Here is a 20731-nt window from a genome sequence, read left to right on the forward strand (position 1 = left end):
AAAAGACTGGTGGGAAAGAGAAAAATCTGTACAAATGACAACGATATTACTAGCAGAAGTCAAAGTCTTACCCAAGTATGACTTAGAACAGATTTCTTGCTTTCTCTGCATCAAAAGCATGAGAACCAGTGCTAGAAGACCTCCCAAATGTCAGGGACAGTGTCAGGGAAGGACACAGGTGACGGAGTGACATTCTTCATCTCCAAGTTGAAAATCAGGAACTCATAGAATGGTTCAATTTGTTGCAGAGATAACCTGTACTTTTTAAGTTCTGTTAAGCGCTCATTCTTCATTACAAGAACAATGAGAAATGCTTAAGCTAACCATGGCAATGCAAAGACAGCATAAAGAGATTATAACATGGTGCATGGTCCTCCCACTACAGCAATGTCTCTGTGTATGGACAGTTGAATAGATTTTTTTATCCCCAGCCTACTAATGCGAGCTGAATGCAAATGTCTTCATTTGGATTTGGCCTCTGCCCGAGTGTTTTCAGAGCACATGTTAGTCCCATTAAATCTGGTCATAAATTAACAGCACTGTAATTTAGTCAGCAGGGCGAGCCATTAACACCACAGACTGGGGGTCATAAATTATTTAGAGTTTTATAAAATGAGCTAATAAACTAGATATATTACTTAAACATGTAATATTTATATAATTATATAATATTTTCATCTGTAGACTTAGAAATGAGTAAAAGCATCAACTTAAAACGGGTGGTGTCTAAATTCAATTAGCGACAATATAACCTCCCCCGAAAATGAGCTTCGGGGCTTGTTTTTCCTAAACTGCCACCTTCTGAAAGTCCAGATTAAAGAGAAAGAAAGAATTCTGAAAGTAAGGGAAGCAGTCATATTTATTTTGTAGCTCTCAGGAAATCTTCAGAGTGACTTTAAGATTTAGAAAGTTTGCCTTAAGATTTACTTTGGAAACAATGCATCTATAATGAAATTCTGAATTTTTATTTCCTTTTGTTTCTTTCTATTACGTTTTATTTTGGGCATGGTTTCACGTAGCCACGGCTGCTCCTGGACTTCCTATACAGTTGAAAGGCTTGGCCTTGACCTACTCTTACTCCCTGCTCTCATGTTCCAAATGCGGGCAAAACAGATATGAGCCACCATGTCTGCTTCTGGAACTTTTTCTCTTTAAATATTGACGGAGGAATCCTGGAAAGCAAAGAAATTCAGATTGAAATAACTACTTATAAATTTTATGAACAGTAGGAAACAAGATAATAAAGATGGGTGGATTAATAATGATGCTTCAAGACAGATACAGCAGAATGTATTTTATTTTGAGGGTGGATATATTTACATATGTGTTTTAAATATATAAAATCCCCAAAGTCAGCTCATCTTTTGTACTGTCGATGGAGTACACCGTAATATTTTCACCTTTATATTGATATCCCGATTCTTGTGAAAGCTCAACAGATAATTACAACTATACCAATTAGTATTTTATCTATCATCTACTTATTTATCATCTGTCATCTATCTATCTATCTATCTATCTATCTATCTATCTATCTATCTATCTATCTATCTATCTCCATAGTCTTTCTTACAATATATGAATGTGAGACTTATAAAAGTTGTAGAAGTGTATTGTATACATCAATAACTATCAAATAGACATAAGATTAAATTATATAAACATCATCCTATTTAAATTATTACATAACACTGTTCAAAAGCTTTAAAGTTTAGCATCCAGTTTTAGCATACGGATACTTAAAAGACACTTAGATTTCTCAAAACATTTTCAGAAACCTTTATGTGGAATTACGTTTCAAATTTTAATAAAGAATTCAACCCTTTCAAGAATTAATTTTTCAAATAGCTTTGTTTCAGTCACAAATAAGCAAATGCTATGATAATAGTCTATATGATATGCCCCCTTTCTGAGAAAAGATTTCTGGTATTAAAAGTAATTCTGTTTTATTAAATTATATCTTTTATTATATGAGATTAAAATTGTATGATTCCTCTTCCTTTCTTCAAGCCCTTTCATATAATCCCATGCTCTGTTTTCAATGGTTGCTGTTACATGCATGTGTGTGTCTGTGTGTATCCCAAGTACACTAAGGAACTGTAAGGTTTTAAAAGACTAGAAAATGGAACACAGGCAAAATTATTGGGTATTTGTATTCACACACAGAACCTGGAAGAAAACGATTCATATACAAACTTAATTAGGCGATAAAATATTAAATATTTCTATATTTAATTAAATATTAAATACTGAATCACAGTAAACTGTGAAATTATCCATTTTATTTATTTATTAAAAAGAATATTGAGCATTTACCCTGCAACCAGTTTTCTGATCATTTATGTCCTCTTGTGGGCTGCTTTCTTTCATTTTTGTTTTCAGCTTTACAAGGAGCTAATGATATGAGGATGAAAACCTTAATTATTACGGGGTGAAAATATTCTCCTTCAATGCAATAAAGATGGGTGACTTATAAACAGTGGAGGTTAATGGTGAGTTGGTTCTACATAGAAGGCATAGCGTCTTCGTGAAGGAGCCAACCCTTTAAAATCTAGAGCCTGCCATCAACACTCTGGTGTTGATATCTGGTCTAGATATCACCAATGGATTTTCATGATGCCCCCCCACACACAAACACACACTGGGTTTGTCTGTGTAACAGTTCTGCTGGCCTTGAACTCACAGAAATCCACCTGCCTCTGCCTCCAGAGTGCTGGGACTAAAGGTGTGCACTACCATGCCTGTGATTTCACGTTATTAATGACAACAAAAAATAACAAGCGATACTCACATATCAAGAAACATTCCAGATACAAGTCAAAATAATTGTTTTGTGCATTTTAAATAAAATTCAAAGAAAATTAGAAAGCACTCTGGTATCAGCTTAACTACTCCGTAACTTCAGAAGGATGCTACGAAATCATGGACTACGAGTCAATAAGTGGGCAGTTGTGGATGACTTGAGTTGATGACAGTGTTGCTGAAACCCAACGCTGTTGAAATGTGGTCTTTTTATCTTAAGACAAAGCAATCCTCAACATTATATCCCACTTAAACATCTTTTTCATTTTAGTAGAATTTTAGGAATATTTTAAACGCGCTTTTATCTCTAGCGAGAATTCAGTAAGATTTTATCCATGAAGCAAAATGCCAGATGATTAAAAAGTCCCCATCTCAGGTTCCAGCGCTATTTTCCCTCCAATTGTCAATCCTTTTTTAATTTGCTGTGAACGGTACTGTCAATCTGTTGTGGGAGCTATTTTAATTTAAGATTTCATTATCTCTCTTCTCCAACCTTTGAATGGCCTGTCACTTGTTATACTGGTCATCAAAGCTAGTCGATGATACATCTGATTCCAGCTTTCAATTTATTGAGACATTGAATTGCGCAATATATTTTTCCTTTCCTCCCTCTCTGGTCCCTTTTTAGAAAGCAAAAAACACAAATATTAATTGGATTCTCTGCCAGACAGAAAGAAAATTACAATGATAACCAGGCATCTTCCAAGTCCTTGAATATTAATTTAAAATTTATAAACCATTTCTCTACAACACCAAGTTTTGTAAACTGAAATCAATATAAACAGAGAAAATTTAGTGACCGCATTGCACAATATTTAAGTCCCAGCATACAGGGGCTACTGGGAGCATTGGTTCTGCGGGGTGCTTTTGAAAGGCCAGCTGGAGTCCTCGTCTGTGACGTGTGGAAGGTAGAAAGTGCTGGACCCTGGGCAAGGTGCACAGGTGTTGCTCACCTCAACTGGGAAAATGGTGTAATATCCCAACGTGTTACATGTCCTGATGCAGACTCCTAAGTGTTCTTTCTTCCATTTTTCTTTTCAGTGTTGATTATTAAGCACAGGCCTTGGGGCAGCAGTAACAACCACATGTTGCCGAGCTACACCTCAGCTTGATATGATGGATAACAAGTGTACTCCCATAAGAATGACTCCCACTGAAAGAGTCTTCTATTGGCCGACAAGCTCAGAATGGAATCCAAAAGGGATACAATGAAACACTAACCCAACTGTGTCCTGATTTGGTCTGCTGTGGTTTTATCGCAAAGGTTGGCGAGAAGAACAAAGACCTGCCCTGTTGTCATAAAGTTCCCAAGGTAAGTCTGAGGGGCAGATCTGAACACTGTCAGAGCGATGGAAGCGCCTGTTTCAAGTTCATACACAGAACAGAGAAGTGGGGGCTGTTTTATGCAAAGGAAGCACAAAAAAACAACACACCGCCACTCAGTGAATAACCTTAAGATCTCTCTCCATGAGGGATAATTGGCTTAAAGACCTACAAGATCCAACACCGCATAGTCACCTAAGACCCCAGGAAGGTAACTCCATCCTTCTGCTACTTCTATTCCTTTATGGTCCTACCCCCAGCCCCTTCACCATTGCAGCCTTTGGGCAGCTCTTATCGAGCAAAGGGAGGCAAAGCAATGCCTATGCAAATACGGAAATATTGTGTGGTAGTATTCTGAGTAGGTTTTGATTCAATGATTGTATTTATGCATTTTATTATTTTAAAGTCACACACACATAGAGAGATGTGCGTGCGCGCGCGTGCGCGCACACACACACACACACACACACACACACACACACACACACACACTTCTTTATCCAGGGACAGACACTAAAAATCCTTTAGAAAGTTAACAAATTAAGTTAGACTTTCATAATGAGACACCTTTAGCTCTTGTATAAAAAGATAACAATAGCTGGGTGGTTGTAGTCCATGCCCTTCCAGCACTCATGGAGGCAGAAGCAGGTAGACCTTGAGTTCAAGGCCAGCCTAGTCTACAGCATGAGTTCCAGGACAGCCATACAGACACAGAGAAACCCTGTCTTGAACCACGACAAAAGAGGATAACAACAGAAAATGAAATGAATTTTTCAAAATAATATCTGCTGATCCAGAGAGAGGACTAAGTGGTTCCATTTTTAGCATCCACACAGTGATCCTCACAACTGCATGTAATTCTAGTTTCTGGAGAACTAAGAACATTTTCCAGGCTACGAAGGCATCTACACACATGTGTTGAACATACACGCATTCAAGCAAAGCACTCAGAAATTAACATAAAATAAATAACAAAACATTAAAGAACAAACAAAGACCCTTAAAATGCTTGTCATGTTTCAGTTAAGTCGTTTCATTGTTTTACAAATCCAAACAGCCAAGGTTATTCTAAAACCCAATCTGTTTCACATGGACAGGATAGTATTTTCTGTACAGACTACTGAAAGAACAGTGCATCAGTCTGACTCCTGGACAAAAGCTGCTATCTATGCTCAGAATAGAAGGACAATTCACCAAGGTATTATAATATTATTTTCTCTTTTCTTTAAAAAAAAGTGGTAACTGAAAAAAATTGATCTGTGTACATAACCATTAAATAATGTAGATTCCCCTATAAAATACATCAATTTATTAATAACATGTATGTTCCCATTTAAAGTTGCCTTTTCAATCAGAAATATGAGGGTTACTTTATTTATTGTTTGTTATCATAAATACATTTCAAGAATTCCATCACTTCAAGGTGAAATTTTGAAACTGAGATTCTGAATTAAGTTCAGTGAAGTAGTCCTTGCTACTCTCAGCCACATGGGCAGCTGGCACAAAGGGTCACCTGAATCCAGAAGTTTCATGCCAGACTAGACAACAATGCAAGATTTTTATCTCAAACAAAAGCAACAGCAACAATTGCTATGGGACAATGGTCTGTACCCTGCCACTTGTATTTTAAATAAACGCTGATTGGCCAGTAGCCAGGCAGGAAGTGTAGGCGGAGCGACCAGGCAGGAAGAAGAGGCAGGGCAACAAGAATTCTGGGAAGAGTGAAGTTTTTGTCTGTAGTTGTCACCCAGACACAGAGCAAGCAAGATGTGACTGCCTCGCCTAAAAAGTTACCAAGCCACGTGGCTAACACAGACAAGAATAATGGGTTAATGTACGACGAATGTAAGTTATAAGAGTTAATATGAAGCCTGAGATACTAGGCCTATCAGTTTATAATTAATGTAGACCTCTGTCTGATTTCTTTGGTACTTAACGACTGTGGGACCTGGGCAGGACAGAAACCTCAGTCAACAAGCAATATAAAAGAAAAGTCAATCTTGAATTAAAGGCGAACGAGGATATAGCACATCTCTACTGAGCAGCCAAGTAGTTCTAACCCAACTTCCACAGAACGGAGAGCAGATATTTAAAAACATATGCACAGGAGTGGTGTCCAAACAATTCCAAAACATATAAGACAGGAATAGTGAAGAGACAGTTTTAAATCATATACCATAAGGATGGAAGAAAAACAGTTCTGAACACATACTACAGGAAAGGCGTACAGATAGTTATAACCACACAGCACAGGGATGGTGGGCAGACAGCTCTAACCATATACCACAAAAACGGTGTAAAAATAGACCTAAGCACAACCTGCAGGGATGGAACCGAACTGCCAAAATGACCTTTACTTCTTTGAGTTGTAAATATCCTTGCAATATTTTCAGGCTCTAGCAATTGTTTTGTCAAAGAAAATTGACTTTATTCTGCTTGGGATGCCTTCACGAATATCCTAACTTGACGGATTACACAACTCAGATGTGTTTTCTCACAGTTCAGAGGACTATTGAGTAGACGTTCGCAATACTTTCCAATAGCATTTCAGGTGAGTGTGGGGGGATAACCTTCTTAGCTTAGTGATGGACACTTTTCCAAGAAGGCACACAGATCTGTTTGTGTATGTAGAATCAAGGAGGGGCGAGGGAAGAGAAAAATGAAGGAGGTAGGAAGAGAGGAGAGAGAATCAAAACAGAGAAAGGGAAAGGTACTGACTCTCACCCCTTCTTAGAGGCACCAAATCTTTGCTGGGGGTGGGAGGAAGAGTAAATCCCTATGACATCTTTTCCCTAAATGGCCTTGTTAACTCTTCCCTCACACAGAGGGTTACCACCAAAGCACCTAGAGTTTAGTGGAGACAAAGTTTAACCTAGCATGATTTACAAAATCTATAATAAAACTGTTAATATGAATTAGTCTATTATTGGGTAACCCAAAATAAATTACAAGACTGGACTCATTGTGATTAGGGTGACACTGTGCAGTAGGCATTTGCCTATCAGAAAATGAACACAATGGTGTCATCTACGAGCTTGCATATATTACCAACACATCAATAGGGAAAGATAATAAAAGCAAGTACCAGCTTTATCTCAGACGTCGAATTGCTTCTCTTTGTGTCAGTTATTAAATATGGTCAAATTAACACAGCCTAAAATGTATGTTTGAACCTCTGGCTTGTCCTCCATGTCTTTTTATGATGTCCCTATGATTCCACTGTTCTGTTGCTAATGAGGAGCAATACTAATTATTTAGCTAATCCTTTTATTACAATAGATGATCACTTTGCCACAGGATGAATTGTTCTTTCGAGAGTGCCCTTTCGAAGCACTTAATCAGATTCCTGGTTGTATGATTCAGATTCAAGCCTTTCTAATTTAAATTGCATTTCTAAAAGATGAAAGCAAAGGCACTGTGCTAATATTAGAGCCATGGAAACATCTCACTGACAGTTCTCTAACAACAGACATCTCCTAGTCACTGGGCGGGAAACTATATCGGAGCATGATCCGCCATTTATCCCTGACGCTACCTGACAGGCAAGCCCTCTGCCGAAATGAAATCAGTCAAGATGACCTAGCAATGAAACCACTATGATTATTCAAATTCGTGTTTATGATAAATACTAACTTAGAAAATGAATGCTTTGAAAAATGGGGCAGAGCAGAAGTGGTGTGGATCTGCCCATCAGGTACTGAGTGCATTAGGAAATCTGTTCTCTGTGGGCTATTCCTCTGGGGAGCTCCCAAGCAGCTACTGTAAGTCAGTTTACTACACTTGTAAGACATTTAAGCAAGAGTAAGCTGTCATATGGCAAAACCTACACCAACTCTTTGTAAAGCTGATTTGATACCTAATATGTTCAACAGCTAATCATATTTTCTTAAAATTATTTATCAGAAAGCAAATTTGGTATAGTTTAGAGAAACATGGTAGTGTTGTGAGTTACTGAAAAAATGGTCTTTTATGCTCTTTTTTTTTTTAGTATTTGGAAATGTCCCAGGTAGAGGACAGAAGCAAGCTCCTGCCTCACAGATCCCTTCTTCTGTTACCACAAGGAGCTCCGCTGCAACCCCGAGAGCGCATTGCTTCCTCTGCAGATGGAGAAACTGAACAACAATTTGTACCCGGTTCTTTCAAACTCTGGTTTTGGCCATGCATAATTTAAAATTGATGTAGTAAAGGCTGATTTCATCTTAGTTACAGAATTCTACATGACACAGAGAATGCCAGCACTTTGCGGGTTTGAACTGCTTTCTGTAGAGTTGGATTTCAGATTGGAAAAAATATTCTGCAAATGGTAAATCAGTTTTACGGTCTAATTTCCTATAAAAACTATTGGAGAAACGGTGAACTTAGAACAGATCAGTAGTGGAAAATTAATAGAGACATGCATTGCTTTAGAAATCCCTCATAAATAAATCTGTGCTTTGCACAGATTCCAAAAATAACCTAACATTAAGTGCTCTCTGTACTGTGCACCAAGTTTTTCTCTACTTTATAGTCTATAATTAACTATTCCTAATATACATAAAATAGACAAATATGTGGATATCAGACTTACACACAATACCTTTACTAAGCACTATAACTACTTTGAACTTTTAGACACAGTTTGACTTTTGTACCAGTCTTACACACCTAACTACATGGCAACGTTCCTCGATCACGTAGCATCTTCACACTGACCTGGTATTCTAGCCAGACTAATGGACCACCTTGCCTTAGTCTTTTAAGTGAATTTCACCTGCCATTATTTTTTCCTTTCATGTAATTCAGAACTGAATTTTATTTTCTTGAATCTGCCACATATTGAAGTGTTTTCATCTTTTCCCTGCATTATGATACAATTTCTTGAAACTGTAAGTTTGTATTTCTCAGAAAGCTTTCTAGAAATCAGTCAACGTGAAGCATTTTCTTCAGCCAAATAAAAATTTTACAAAGTATATTGTGATTTTAGACCTCCCACTGCACCAACTTTCGTGAGTTTTATGATAAACTCTCCATGTTATATTTATAATACTCTGAATTTGCGGATATTATTTTGTCAGTTTACTCTCTCTAATATTTAGACTTCTGTTTTCCTAGTAACATGATTCTTCTCTGACGGTCTTATAAACGCCCCTGTGTTTTAAAGATTTGTAAATTCAATGCTAAAGTATGCTGTAATTCATCTTGTTATTTTGAACTTTACAATGTTCCCAGGAACATCAAATATCTTATCTGCATTTACATTCTAGAGACTCTGCTTATCTGAAGCTTTCAATGAATTTGAATGCTAATATTTTAATCCTATAAAATGTATTATAGAATTCACTTGTCGAGATAACAAACAAGTTGCTCATGACAAGTAAATATAAATTAACAGTTAGTAAGGTTACCTGTCTAACCATACACGAGTATGTGTGCGTGTGTGTGTGTGTGTGTGTGTGTGTGTGTGTGTGTGTGTGCTCTATCATGTATTCTGAAATAGGAATGTACTGGATTTTCCAGGCTGGTATTGGACTGAAACTCTCACGTGAGTCTCCTACCTGAGATTTCCTGGTGGCTGGAAGCACACGTACACAGCAGCATCTCAGCGCCTACTCAACAATGTCCATACTTTTGGGGCAGATCAATTGCTAGAACGTACAGAAGAGCATGTGCACTTTGTGTGGAAGATGGAAAATCATTCATTTTTTTATGCTGTGTAATTGGTACCTTGCAGCTCCAAATAAGTAGCTATAGCCTCTAACTCAAGATAAATATGGATTTATTTTGATAACATGGATTATTTTGAAAGTATCAGTAATCATTAGCAGCTTAAAACTTCAAAAGTCAATACGATTTCTGAAAATTTTCATCTTATCTAAACTAACATCTTTGTAATAAAATTATGTTCAATTTTTCCCATTACTAAAATTGAAAATAATGATTGCCTTATGTAAATTCTAGGGCACATGTAGGACAAATTCCATGATTCTTGAACGCATTATACAACCTGAAGCTTGTTCTTTATTGTCCATAACCAGACAGCTTGTCATCTTTTCATTGGTGAAATTCATCTCAACAAGCATTGGATTCATCCGCAATAAGAAAAAAAAATGACAAATACTTTTCCAGAAACTACTTGTAAACTAAAAATTTAATTTTTCAAAGGAAAAAATATATTCTTTGTTTCATTTTCTATAAAATGCAAGTTTAAGCATTTGTGGGATTAAAGTCTTTTTAAAAAAAAAAAGATTTATTTATTAAGGACACAGTGTTCTGCCTGCATGCATGCCTGCAGGCCAGAAGAGGGCGCCAGATCTCATTACAGATGGTTGTGAGCCACCTTGTGGTTGCTGGGAATTGAACTCAGGACCTTTGGAAGAGCAGGCGGTCCTCTTAACCACTGAGCCATCTCTCCAGCCCAGGGATTAGAGCTGTATCAGAGAACAGTATTTCCGAGAACCGTTCTCCACAATCTCTAACTCCTGAAATGAGGTTCCAGAGCTCTGCCTTCTGAAGGAAGAGCTGGACACCAAAGCACAGTCTTTGCACAATGTCTTTCAGGTCCTGGGCTGGGGCATCGCAGCCGTTTCTCTGTTCTGTTCACAACCCAATCTCCACCCCTTACTCTGTTCTTGGACCTGAGACAAGTGAAATATTTTCTTCCTGTTTGTTTAACTATTGATTTGGAGCTCATGAAATAGCCACTAACTCACTGGTACCCACCTACCTAACTAAAATACCTAACTTTTTTTGTTTTGAAGAAAGTTATATGGGGCTGGAGAGATGGCACAGTTGTTTCTAGCATTTGCACCTCCAACAGAGGACCATGGTCCAGTTTCCACTGACCCAAGTGATGGGTCACAACCATTTGTAAGTCCTGTTTCAGAGGATCGGTGACATCTTCTGGTCTCAAAAGGCAGTGGGCGGGTACACGGTGAACACACATGCGTGCAGGGAAAACACCATGTACTTATGCGAGCTATGTTTCTATAAACAAAAGTCATACATTTTATTAAAATGAGCATGCACCTGTAAAATAGCCTAAGGTAATCCCTAAACTTGAGCATGAACAGTTCTGTACAATGTGGGACATTGGAATGCAGCTCAGGGGTAGAGCATCTGCCTAGTGGGAGCTTGACCCCTGTCAGTGAACACATGAAGAAACAAATGAACAATAAATGGGAAAACTAATTAGTTCGCAATACTCAGAGTTGGTTGTTGTTCACGTTCGAAATGAGATCTGAAAATTAAGTGGTTTGGGTGCAAAACGAAACGTAGCAAGCAATGAAATTCCCAAGCACGCAAACTTTAGATGGTGCTCTAATTAAAGCTACAATTCTGAAAATTTTAAATATATAATTGACTGAAAATAATAACATTTCAATCCAGAGGACTTTCAACAGTAATTTCCTTGGGGAAATCTGAACAGGAGATTGCTTTCAGAGATGCAGCTACACAAATGACTTGGAGCAAAAGGAGAGGGCGTGCCTTGTGTTAAGCCTTCAATTAAAGCGCCCCCATAGCCATTAAACTCCAGAACGGAGAGCAGTCCGCTAAAGCGGCTCCTTCTGAGGACCCGACTGCCGGCCGGCTACTGGGAATTATGGAATTTTCCAGAACTTGTTGACATTTCTAATTTGACTCCTGTCATTTGCTCACGCAGCGCGAATGCTCAATGTGAATGTTAAAGGCGGACAGGCCACAGGAGGTTAGCGCCGCGCTGATGGGATACCGGCAACCGAGAAGGCAATATGAAGGAAAAAGGAGGCAAAACACATTCTGAACTTTTCTTTTTGCTTTTTTCAAAGTAAGCCCTACTCCAAATACTGTCCTGTAATATTCAAAAGCATAAGCATCTACCTTACTGATTTTCAAGCTAATAATATTCTTTATGACTTTTAAAATTATTTTTACAGATGCTTACAGATGATTCTAACCTGGAAAAAAGCAATGATATCTTCAAAATTTTGTAAGTTTTAAAAAATAGTGTGTGGTATGTAAAAATTTAATATTCTTAAAAATGTATGCTTTTACCTACCAGTTTTCACACCTGTTCTGGATATAAAATATATTAAGACTTTAGCTATGAATACAATTTCTGAAATAGAACATAAGAATAAGAAACACAGGAGCAGGAGGATGACTTCAACTGTAAGGTCCATGCATAGGGACCTCGGTTTAGGTCACACATGAAAAGAACAGGTAGGTAGCTAGTAAGTCCACACTGACTGGAGTGTGTGTGAAGGACAATACTGACGGAATCCACTGCATAGCCCACCTAGCTGAGTTAATGACCTCCAAACCAGGGAGAGACCCCGTCTCAAAACATACAGTGGGAGACTGCGGGAGTTAACCAGCATCATCCTCTGGCCTCTGTGCACAGAGAGGCACACAGAGCCACCATACAAGAGTTAGAAAATGGGGGGTTGGGAGAACGACTCATTCATTAAAGTGCTTGCCGTAAAAGATTGAGGACTAGGGTTTGTTCCTGGAGCTCAAATAAAAATATTGAGTATAGTGCTGAGTGAATTCGATTTCAGTGACGGGCCGGAGGATACAGATGGATCCTTGGTGCTCAGCCATGACCTGTTCTCACCTAATCTGTGAGCACCAGGACAATAAGATACCTTGTCTCAGTAAAGTTAGATAATCTTCCTGTGGATAATAGTCAAGAATACCCAAGATGTCCCCTGGCCGTAACATGGACATGCATGGACTCACGCTCCCACGCACAAGTAAAGAAAGGCAGGAGAAAGAAAAGAGGTCTTCCTGAAGACCCTTATTTGGTTTGAGGTACCCATGCTGCATAGTCTATCACTCCAGCTCTAGGAGATGTGCTGCCCTCTTAACACCTCTGTGGCCACAAATGCACATGTGTGCATGCACATACACAGGCACAAACATACACAGAATTAAAAATCACAAAGAAAATCTGCACAGAAAGGGAAGATGAGGATATTCCCATACAGTGCCTATTTTCTTGTAGACAATTTTGGTTCTGAAATCATCGAATGTTAATCTATGAACCTATAAAAAAGACTCTTTTGACAACAAATGCCAAACATGTGTCCTACAAGTTTTGTTTTGTTTATTTCACAACAAGCATCATGGGAATACACATGCTAAAGACAATAAGCCATAGAACATAGCAGTTTTGCGAAATAAAAAGCCACTGGCTAATGGTAACTTTTTGGCATTTATAAATTTCCCATTCTGAGGAATGGGGAAAACTATGAAATGCCAGACAACAGAACAAAGAAAATTATATAAAGGTTCTAGCAAAGTGACGATACTCAGGTAGCACACGGTTCTTCCACCACTCATGTAAGTTGGAACGGTGTCATGAGATTCACAGATAACGCTGGGACACAGAACAAAACAGTTGGACTCACAATTTTACATACTGTCAGGCTATCATTTTCTTCATTGTAAATGCAAAGACAGACAGAAAATTGTTACCCTGCTGACATTTGGCACATCAACTAATGATAGGAAAATTGAAACTATATAAAGTGAGTTTCTAAAAATTAAGAAGCATCGCCAAAGCTATTAGCATTTGCTGAATCTAGTTTTGTGAAACAGTAAATCGTTTTATTTTTATCTTATGTGCACAAGTGTTTGATTGCATGTATACCTGTGTACCATGTGCATGCCTGGTGTTTATGGAAGTAAGAAGAGCATATCAGTGGCTGCTGGGAAGCAAACCTGGGTCCTCTGAAAGGGCAGCAGGTGCTCTTAACTACAGAGCCATCCCTTCAGTCCCAAGGATCTTGTAAAAGTACTTCCAATAATCGATACTGTGGTTCAAAAAATAACAAAATGTTCTAAGTAAAAGTCTTTGGAACTAACATTGTGAATTCGGTAAGAAAGATGTTATCTTAATTGTCATGTTTTAATAAGCTTGATACACTCACTCTTTCCTCACTAAGAGTGAAGACAATCAAATGATTCAAATTTTGAAAGGACTTGCTACAAGTCACAACAGTATACAGTAACTGCTCAGCCATCTTTTCACGAGTGACTTATCAGAACCAAGGGATCTGGTAAAGGGTGAACTGAAAGGCAAGGCTTTTTAGCGTTATTGCTTTGTGAATAAAGTGACTGTCCTTTGCTGTAGATTTTTGCTACAGCTAACTCCCTTTCCATTATGTTTCCCACTGCCACGCCTTCTTCCTCTCTTCTAGGTAAGCACAGAGATCTTCCTTCCTGCGATTATCTTTATCAGCAGGCATTTGGTCAATGCTCCGGGTTCAGGCACAGAGCATCCCATCTAAGATATTCACAGATCTCCAAGGACATAGAATCACTCCCAGCCCAAGCTGCTGCTCTGGTTTTACCACACAACACCCACGATCAGAACAGATGGTAACAGCAGAGCCCGGAACTGATCATTTAGAGACCTGGGTCCCTTCTTTGTTTCGACCGCCTAGAGCAAAACTCCAGACCTAGGCCCATAGAAACTGCAGCTTTGAGTGTATGTGCTACCTTACCAAGAGCCATAAGCTTCCCCCTGACTGTTTACACAGGTTGCCTGGCTACGTGGTATCCTCTACTGTATACTGGGAGAAAAGAAGTGGCTGCTAATTAAACAATCCATGTCCTATTCATAATTTTACTGAAAATAAACATTTTAGCTCTTTTATCTACCACCTAAAAATGTAGTGTAGCACACTAACCTTCTCCTCCAGAATTCCCCGATGATTTAATTCCTTCCTTAACGAGCTTTCTCCATTAAGGAGTTCACCAGGCGTGTACAAGCCACTCCCAAGAATCAATCTCTCTCTCTCTCTCTCTCTCTCTCTCTCTCTCTCTCTCTCTCTCTCTGTGTGTGTGTGTGTGTGTGTGTGTGTGTGTGTGTCTAAAATCTAAGTTAATGAGAGATGAAATTTATGTTATACAAAGACATATACATGTACCTCACACTTCCTTAATAAAATGGCCTTAGAATACATCTACCCATAAAATACACTTTACAAGGATCTTCACATAATTCCTCATCTAAATCAATTTAAGATGAAGTTAATGCTAGCAAATGCTGTCTTACGCATACCTTGAGTTGGCTATTGTTTAGAGAACTTAAATTATATTGTTATTTTTCCATCAAATGACTTTTTAGGTCTGTAACCTTAACTCCCACAGACTCTGGTGTCAGTGGTGACTGAGACAGCTTCCCGCTTGCTCCTCTTGTGTCCTCTAGACAGGACGTGGTAGACATGCTCCCCTGCCCGATAGGTCCTCATATTCTTTTTACTTACAGCCCTCATAGATGTCCGTGGGAATATGAACCGCTGCATGCTGATAGGATATCTGGCGTCCGAAATTTGCATCTTCAATAAAAACAGGCTTAATTCGTTGGCTGCCTGGCTCACTCTCATTTCTTTCAGGCTACGTAAGAAGAGAAAGAAAATAAACAACTTTATAAAATCTGCTGACAGACATTTTCACGTTTGCTTTCTCGTCTGCTCAGGATGTATTCTTCAAACCATGGAACTACATTTTAAATGTAGTGCCCGGATGGCACCGCTTATGCGAGTTTCCACACAGGTTGTTAGCACCCACACAGATGCTCCCATCACCCAATTAAAACTAACTGGCTTCCCGATTTCTACATGTTGGAAGCATCCAAACACATCTGGCACTGTCTCTTAAGATACACATGAAGATGTAGATTTAAAGCACAGAATATATGTCACAGAACAACCAAGTTTAGATTGCTCACTAATAAATTTCAGGAGTTGTGTTATTAAGTTCACATTGGCCACTGATAATCATGTAACAAGTAATACACGTGAGGATAAAGCAGAAATGAAAGATCATTATTTTGTGCCATTGTCTTGACTTCTACAACTGTTCTATAAAGTTTAATTTTTGTTTTCAAGAGAAAATGTATAAAAGAAGAGCAGAAACATTACAAACTCTAAATACAATCAAATCTAAGTTCAGAGGTTTTTGACATAGCTATCAAGATCCCATTAATAATAGTGTAAACCAATGACCTAAGAGCTAAAGTCTTTCATTTGCCTCTCTAGTTGTGCCTGTCATACTGTGTTACCTTATTGTCCCCTGGGCAGGAACCTATTCATAATGCTTCTGTAACTATTTTGCCTTGTATATTAAACATGTTTTTCAATTGAAATATAGCCTCATAATTTTTTCCTAGCTATTTTCAATATTAAGTTCAGACATATTTTCAATTTTTTTATTGTGAAAAATGTTTTATATATTCTAAACTCTAAACAACTAGGAATAAGAACCATATTTAAATACAGTGCACAAAAAGTCCTAGCATTCATCAGCTCATGAAAGTGATAAACCTGATGAACAGAGAAAAATTATCATGAGTAACTATAAAATGCCATAAAGCCACCAGTAGAATGTTGTAAGATCAAAAACACAACAAGTTTGCAAAGAGAAGATAGTTTATTCACTGTTTTGCAATGTTGTGCTTATATCATCTTATTATTTATTATTTTATTATTCTAATAAATGTAACCCACCAAGTAACACACCGGTAACTTCAAATACTGAGACAAATACATATTGCTATTTGTAACACTAGAAAGACCGTTTACACAGAATTATTGGCAGCATAGATCTGCACAGCAATGCTGAACTCCTGCACAGACCTCCACTCTGTAGTGAAGTCAGTTTAGGAAGCCATGATCACGTTGTCTGTGCACAATGAACCATCACTCCGTACAGTAGTATCACCACATTGCACACAAATGGGTCTACTTAGGGTTTGAACTGCAAAACTGGTCTTTGGTACGATTGTTTGGAAACAGAACACTATTTTTCCATTCAGGAAAAGCTACGGTCACATGGATCTCATTTACTAACAGAAAGAATTTATGTATTAACAAGACTCATACCCAAATTGAAACTATCCGTATGGGAGAATTACTGATCATACAGAGAAGATGAGATGAATATAGCAAGGAGAATGACCAATAAGAAACCACAAAGGAAAGTGCTGCTTTGACTAAGAAATGTAATGTATTTGCCTTTATTGGGGAAAGAAAAAAATGTAAATATGAATGGGGGATTTTTTTCCTGAGTTTATAAATGAATCTTAAACATATTTAAAAAATCACTCTCCATGATCTATCCTTGGATACTATAGCTTGAATGAGAGAATGATATTAAGAAAATAGTAGCCAGTGTTAGAAGCCACCACTGAAGGATATCACAGGGTGTCTCATCAATGAGTATTCCAACACATTGAAGTGCTATACTTATTTTAAAGTAGCAAGGGCATCATCAGTGGCAAAGTGCCAGCAGCACCATTCAGTGTTTTAGAATACAGACGCTCGGGCTCCATCTCTGGCTTAGCTATCATAGAAAACACAAGAGATGCCCAGGATGAGTAACAAGTCTAGGAGGAAGAGTAAGTTGAAATGTACTTCTGTAAGTTACCACCTTACTTCTGTAAGGCATATGGGACTGTTCACTAGTCTACTCATGAAAAATTAGGATAAGCACAACAAACATAATAACAGATACCTATATTTTGTTAGCTTTCATTTATAATGTATTTTTATCATTTCTAAATAGTAGATGAATGAAAATGGTAACATTTGTCAAATGTGTTTCAAAAGACAGCTTCTTTGGAGCTGATACAGGGTTTTCTCTCTCCTAAAATGAGCTGGGAAAACGGTGCATATCAGCTACACATCTGATAGACAGCTAATAATAAAAATATATAAAGTTCTAGATATCAAGAAAGCAAATAACCCAATAAAATACAGATGTAAACAGAGAATTCTCAAAAGAGGAAACTCAAGTGGCTGAGAAACACTTAATGTTTGAAATCCTTAGCCACCTGAGAATTACAAACTAAAATTAAGATTTTATCTTATACCCGCCAGAACAGCTAAGTTAAATCAAACAAATGACTCACCAAATGATGGTGAGTATGTAAAGTAAGGGGAACACTCATCCATTGCTGGTGGCCAGACAAACTTGTACGGACACCATGGAAATCAGTGTGGCCGCTCCTCAGGAGGATAGGAATTGCTTTACCTCAAGATCCGGCTATGGGGCATGTACCACTCTCGGGCATACACCTAAAGGATGCCTCATCCATCCTATCACAGAGACATTTGTTCAGGCATGTTCTTGCTGCTTTATTCGTAATAGAGAGAAAATGGGAATAACTTATATATCTGTTAATACACTCTGTACTACACACACTCACACACACACTAACATAGTCTGTACTATCTGTTAGTATAGTTCATACTGTCTGTTGGTATATTCATACTGTCTGGTAGTATACACTGTACTCTCTGTTAGTACAGAGTGAGGGACTAGGAGGACAGATCTAGTAAGAAAAGTGAAGTAGATCAGATAGTTTTAGATGGATGATGCTGGGCTGGAGTGGGGATGTAACTGGAGGATCAAGTGGTGAGGAGGGGAGGGGATAACGGGAAAAGACAGCTAAAAATAAGGGTCATTTAAGGAATTATATGTGAAGCTAATAGAGTAGACGTTTCCTAAAATATATACATATGTGAAAGCAAGCTAAATGAAATCATCAATAAGTGGGGAAACAGAACCCCAAATATCTATGTCTTGTCACCAAATGAAGTTTCCAGAACCAAGATTAGGTCACATCTAATTGAGCTGTTCAAAGAGGCCCCACAGAAATCCCAAACAACCCAGGCTGTTGCCAAGATGACAGGTTGCTCTCCAAACAGCGACAGCAAAGCTCCATTTCTGAAGCTGGAGACAACTCATACACAACTCATTGAACAAGGAGATGCCAAGATAGTGCCTACATAGAGCCTTCACCCCTGTTTTCCAAAGTTTTGGGTACATGAAGGTACCTGCATGCCACCAAAGAAGAAACATAAACACTAAGTCAGCCACAAGACCTTTATCTAAAATGGTATACTAACTGCAAGATAAGCTAGGGACCGTGGTCCACAAAGCTTGTGGGAGCAACCAATCAATAACATATTTGCCTTATGACCCACTCCATGAGATGGAACCCATTCCTGTTACTGCTGGGGTGACCAAGAACCTGAGACTAACCTATTCCTCATACTGGACTGCCTTAATACAAGGGGAAAAGCTTAGTCCTACCCCAACTTGGTATGCCATGCTTTGTTGACACTCATGGGAGCCCTGTCATGACATGTCATGCCAGAGGACGAGTAGATTGGCAGATGATGGGCGAGAGGGAAGTGGAATGGTAGGAGAGGAGTGAGGGGACACTGCAGTCAGGATGTAAAATAAATTAATAAATAAATGATGATGATGGTGATGATGATGAAGATGATGATGATGATGATGATGATGATGATGATGATGATGATGATGATAGAACCTGATACTAGATAGCCCATGGGTCTAGAGCAAAACCAAATACTGGTCCAAACATGTAGTGATAAAATAACTCCCAGTGACACTCTGCTATACTCATAAATCAGTACCTTGCTCAGCCGTCATCAGAGAGGTTTCTTCCTGCAGTATAAAGGAACAAACACAGAGACCCATGCTGTGAAATGACCCTTCTTTACACAGCGAATATGCGTTACTCTCATTGGTTAACAAAGAAACTGAATGGCCAATAACTGAACAGAATAAGGTTGGGACAGTCAAACTGGGACGGCTGGAAGAAAGAAGGACAGAATCTGAGCAGTCACTAGAGAAGCAGGGAGAAGATGGACATGCCTTACTGAGAAAAGGTGCCAAGTCCCATGGCAAAGCATACATAAGAAATATGGGTTAATTTAAAAGTAAGAGTTAGCTAGTAACAAGCCTGATCTATTGGATGAGCATTGACTTAATCAATATTAAGTTTCTGAGGGATTATTTGGGAATGGCTGCTAGCATAAGAAATGTCTGTTCATACAAGAAACGTCCACCTACAGACCCACAGTCAGACACTATTCAGCGGGTGAGAGACCTTGGGACACTCAGCCCTAAATGGGAGGTCTCTATAAAATCCCTCCCCTCATAACTCAGGAAAATTATAAGAGGAGAAAAGAGTGTAAGAGTCAAAGAGGGTAGGGGAGAACACAAGAAAATAAAGCCTTCTAAATCAGCACGAGCAAGGTTCATGTACACATAGATCTACAATGTTCTCCTGCCTTCAAGATATGATGGTGCAATGTTGGCACAAAGCTTAAGGAAGTAATCAACCAATCTGTTTTGACTTAAGGCCCATGCACTCCATGAGATGGAACCCATGCCCATGGACTACAAAACCAAAGACCTGGGGTAAAACCAAATATTAGTCTAAATAAAACAAAACAACAATATCAAAACCTAGAAATAAAATGACTGCTAAGGACATTCTGCTATACGCACATCAGTGTCCCAATCAGCCATCATTAGAAACAGTATTTCTGCAGCAGATGGGAACAAATACAGAAATCCCCAGCCAGACAATATACAGAGGGTGAGAGGTGAGAGACCTTGGAACACTCAGTCCTACATGGAATATCTCCATCAAAATCCCTTTCATCAGAGCCCAGGGAACCCCACGGGAGGAAGGCAGAAAGAGTGAAGGAGCCAAAGGGGATGAAGGACACCAAGCAAACAAGGCCCTCTAAACCAGCATAAGCAAAGCTCACATGAACTCAGAGACTGAGGCAGTAGGCACAGGACTGCACAGGTCGGC

At 38.6% G+C, this 20731-nt stretch overlaps 1 protein-coding gene across 7 annotated transcripts in view; it reads right to left on the minus strand.

The window, feature by feature from the left end:
- Cacna2d1 (calcium voltage-gated channel auxiliary subunit alpha2delta 1) overlaps positions 1 to 20731 on the minus strand; it is a 431327-nt gene that overhangs the window by 137494 nt on the left and 273102 nt on the right. For all 7 annotated transcript variants that reach the window (XM_085684078.2, XM_085684077.2, XM_085684081.2 and 4 more), the window contains exon 6: positions 15357 to 15486. In XM_085684078.2, coding sequence (XP_085540204.2) covers positions 15357 to 15486 — 130 coding nt within the window. The remainder of the gene's footprint in view (positions 1 to 15356; positions 15487 to 20731) is intronic.

The sequence above is a fragment of the Myodes glareolus genome, chromosome 27 (assembly GCF_982192425.1).
Source record: "Myodes glareolus chromosome 27, mMyoGla1.1, whole genome shotgun sequence".
Taxonomy (NCBI): domain Eukaryota; kingdom Metazoa; phylum Chordata; class Mammalia; order Rodentia; family Cricetidae; genus Myodes; species Myodes glareolus.